Source organism: Musca vetustissima, unplaced genomic scaffold (genome assembly GCF_032173495.1).
Source record: "Musca vetustissima isolate MV318-11 ecotype Yass unplaced genomic scaffold, APGP_CSIRO_Mvet_v1 utg117728, whole genome shotgun sequence".
In the NCBI taxonomy this organism is placed as follows: Eukaryota; Metazoa; Arthropoda; class Insecta; order Diptera; family Muscidae; genus Musca; species Musca vetustissima.
Window position 1 is genome coordinate 98023 of NW_026889622.1, and position 3340 is coordinate 101362.

General features: G+C 39.2%; 2 protein-coding genes across 2 annotated transcripts; both read right to left on the reverse strand.

Annotated features, from left to right (window-relative positions):
- Positions 1–204: 204 nt before the first annotated feature.
- On the reverse strand, positions 205–642 carry LOC133337308 (uncharacterized). The gene has a single exon (XM_061545544.1). The coding sequence runs from the start codon at positions 640–642 to the stop codon at positions 205–207; it is 438 nt and encodes a 145-aa protein (XP_061401528.1).
- A 518-nt stretch (positions 643–1160) lies between these two features.
- On the reverse strand, positions 1161–2453 carry LOC133337309 (uncharacterized). Its single transcript, XM_061545545.1, has one exon. The coding sequence runs from the start codon at positions 2451–2453 to the stop codon at positions 1161–1163; it is 1293 nt and encodes a 430-aa protein (XP_061401529.1).
- Positions 2454–3340: the final 887 nt, after the last annotated feature.

The window sequence follows — 3340 nt, forward strand, 5'->3', positions numbered from 1 at the left end:
CACACAAAACATCTGGGGTATTTGCGATCCACTTCCTTAGATGAAATCCATAAGTCTCCAGCTCTTTCGCTATTTGTTTTTGGATATTCTGACATTCTTTCTTTGAGTGTGCTCCAGTCAGAAGATCGTCCATGTAGAAATCTTCGATTATTCTTTTGCCAATGTCCCCATTCGTACTTCTCTTTCCAATTTCAATGAGCGTCCTTATTGCCAAAAAAGGTGCGCTGTGTCATATGTGACTGTGGTGAGTTTATATTGTTGTACGGGCTCGGACTTTCCATCTCTCCAGAGTACATATTGGTAGTCCTGGTCTTCCTCTTCAACTCTAATCTGTCGGAACATCTTTTCCACATCGGCTGATATAACAAACTTCCACAATCTCCATTTGGTGATTATGTCGAATATGTCTTTCTGTAGCTTTGGACCCGTATGAAGTATATCGTTTAACGGCCTTCCATTCGATGTTTTCGATGATGCATCGAACACGACTCTAACTTTTGTGGTACGGCGTGTTTCGCGTACAACCGCTTGATGTGGCATATAATACTTCCCCTGTTTTTTCTGATCGGCTTTTACAATATGTCCCATTGATATTAGCTCATGTATTGTTTTCTCATATTCCGCTCTCAACTCTGTACACATTGTTCCAGTCTTTTCTCCAAACATAAAAATCTCGCCATTGCTCGTTTATGTGATTCTCCCAACTCCTTATCGTCAATAAACGGCAATCTGACCACAAATCTTCCCGAGTCGTCTACTCGCGTTGTCTCCTCGTAGAGTTTTAAACAATACTCGTCTTCCGGGATAACTTCGTCGTTTTCTATCTCCTCCATTTCTCAAAACCTCTCAATAGTTGTTGTCGCAACGGACCTTATGTTGTTCTTCAAAGGCTTCGTTCGTATAGTTCCCGAAAGAATCCAGCCCAATTTCGTGTTCTGGCCCACGATCGCTGCATCATCCCGAACTCCTTCTTCCAATATTTGCGGGAATATGTCAGCCCCAATCACCAGCTCGATCCTTTCTGACTTGTTGAAATTTGGATCGGCCAGATTTACGTTTCTCCATCGTTGAATGTTGTACTGGAAGCTGCTATCAGGATGAGCTGATGCTAATTTCGGCAGAACTAGGGCTTCGACATTGATTTTAGTACTGCTGAAAAATCACGGTCTTATTTCGAGCAATACTTTTGATTTTGCCACTCCCACAATAGTCTCTCCGAGACCTCCTAGCTTCATATCGGCCTTCCTCTTTGGTAGTTGCAGTAGCTGCGCTGCATCCTCTGATACCGACGTTATTTGTGATACTTGGTCCATTAAAGCCCTTAATGTTATGTACTCGCCATGTAAAGACCTTACTCGGACTTGGGCTGTTGCCAGGAGAACATTTGCTGCTGTGTTGGTTGTCATTGGCTTAGAGTTGCTTACTTTATCCAAATGGATCAGTGTGTTATGACTCAATCCACATTTCCGACATTTACCATCGCCCAGACACCTCTTCTCTTTTCCGTGCTTCAGGCACTTTAGGCATAACTGGGCTGACTTTACCCAACTATATCGCTCGTTCGATGATTGAGCCGCAAATTTCCTACACGCCACAATGTCATGACCAACCAGCTTGCAAAATCTGCATAACCTCTTCTCCGCATTTTCGGATCTGTCTTGCTGGTTGAACACTCCTGGAACGTATTGTCTTCTGTCTGCTGCTGCTTCCAATGCTTGATATTGCTGTTCCAGGAAGTCCAGCAAGTCTGCAAGTTTTTGAATGTCCTTAGACTTTTTCACATTTTGCTCGTACTGAATAAGTCCCTCTTTGTCCAGTTTCCTTATAATAATCCTGTCTAAAATCGTATCAGCAAGGTCTAACGGTATTACCATCGCCTTCAATGCGTGAACACTCTCATTCACGCTATCAAGTAATTTCCTTAAGCTGAATGCCGATTGACTATTTATATTGGGGTGATCCAAAATCTTATCCACTAGCCTCGTGAATAAAATTCTCCTGTATCGCTTTTCCAGCAACTCCCATGCTGCCTTATAGTTTGCGTCAGTTATTTGCAGATGCTGCACTAATCGTAAAGCTTCTCCTTTCAAGTTCGTTGTCAGGTAATACAACTTTTCCACGTCCGATAGTTGCATATTACCATCTATCATTTTTTTAAATAGATCGTGAAAGGAACTCCATTCCTCCACATTTCCATTAAAACTTGGAATCTCTATGCTTTTCAATTCCACCGCATGCGCTTCTTCTTTTGCGCCACATAATTTCCCAATCATTGCTTGGATTTTCGTATTCATCCTTTCTTCAATCTCCTCCAATTCTTCATCGGCTTCTTCCATGCCATGGTCTGTAGTCAATTCCAAATGTAGTCGCTTGATGTCTTCGAATTGTTTCTCCCACGTAGACTTGGCATTCTCCAGATCATATCTAGAGAATCCAGTAACATCTACTTCCATGGCATCGGAGAGCTTTATAATCCTTCTGCGAAATTGTGACAGCACTGCATTTTTCCTTCCACTATTTGACTGCGGGGGACTTAATCTCAATCATTTCTTTGAGAATCTGATTTTGTACCTTGTACAAATTATGTCTATCTGCCGACATTTTTTTTTGTTTTTTTTTTTTTTGGATTGTTTTTGCCTTACTTTGTTTTTTTTTACTTTTTTAATATTTTGCCTATATTGGCTTTTTTGGGTTTTTTGCTTGTTTTTGTGCCTTTTTTTGGATTTTTGATGTGCCTTTTTTGGCTTTTTCCTTATTTTTTCTTTGGCTTTTTATTTTATTGAGCCTTTTTGGCTTCTTTTATTTTTTATGAGCCTTTTAGGCTTCCTTTAGGATTTATAATATTTTTTTTGTTTTTAATATTATTATTTTATATTTTCTTTTTTTTGATGTTTACGGTCGCTGCTTCTTTTCTCTCGAAGGACCACTGTTTGAGAAGTGTTGAGTTTAGATGTTAATTCGCTTCTGATTTTATTTAAAATATAAATTCACTTAAGAGCTAGCCCATCATAGAAATCTTAGGCTATCTTATTATGTGTACTTATCACTAGAAATGCTTGTTTGTCCCTTGCTGAGTGCATTATCAATTGGGCATTGCCCTTATTATTCATGCACCCCAGCATCGCACACAAGCATTGTCACTTACACGCACTTATCAATCTAAATATATTTTTATGATAGGCTCTTAAGTATTTTATGATCTACATTGTAAATTATGTTCATATTTTTATGAACAGACTCAGAAAGTGATACTTTGCAAATTCTCAAAAGCAACCATAGATCTATGAAAATGACAATTATTTTTCAATAATAATGCAATAACCGGTGAAAAATAAGAGGA

Excerpts from the sequence above, each read along its gene's own strand:
- LOC133337308 (XM_061545544.1), bottom strand. The coding sequence starts at position 642 with ATGTGTACAGAGTTGAGAGCGGAATATGAGAAAACAATACATGAGCTA.
- LOC133337309 (XM_061545545.1), bottom strand. The coding sequence starts at position 2,453 with ATGGAAGTAGATGTTACTGGATTCTCTAGATATGATCTGGAGAATGCC.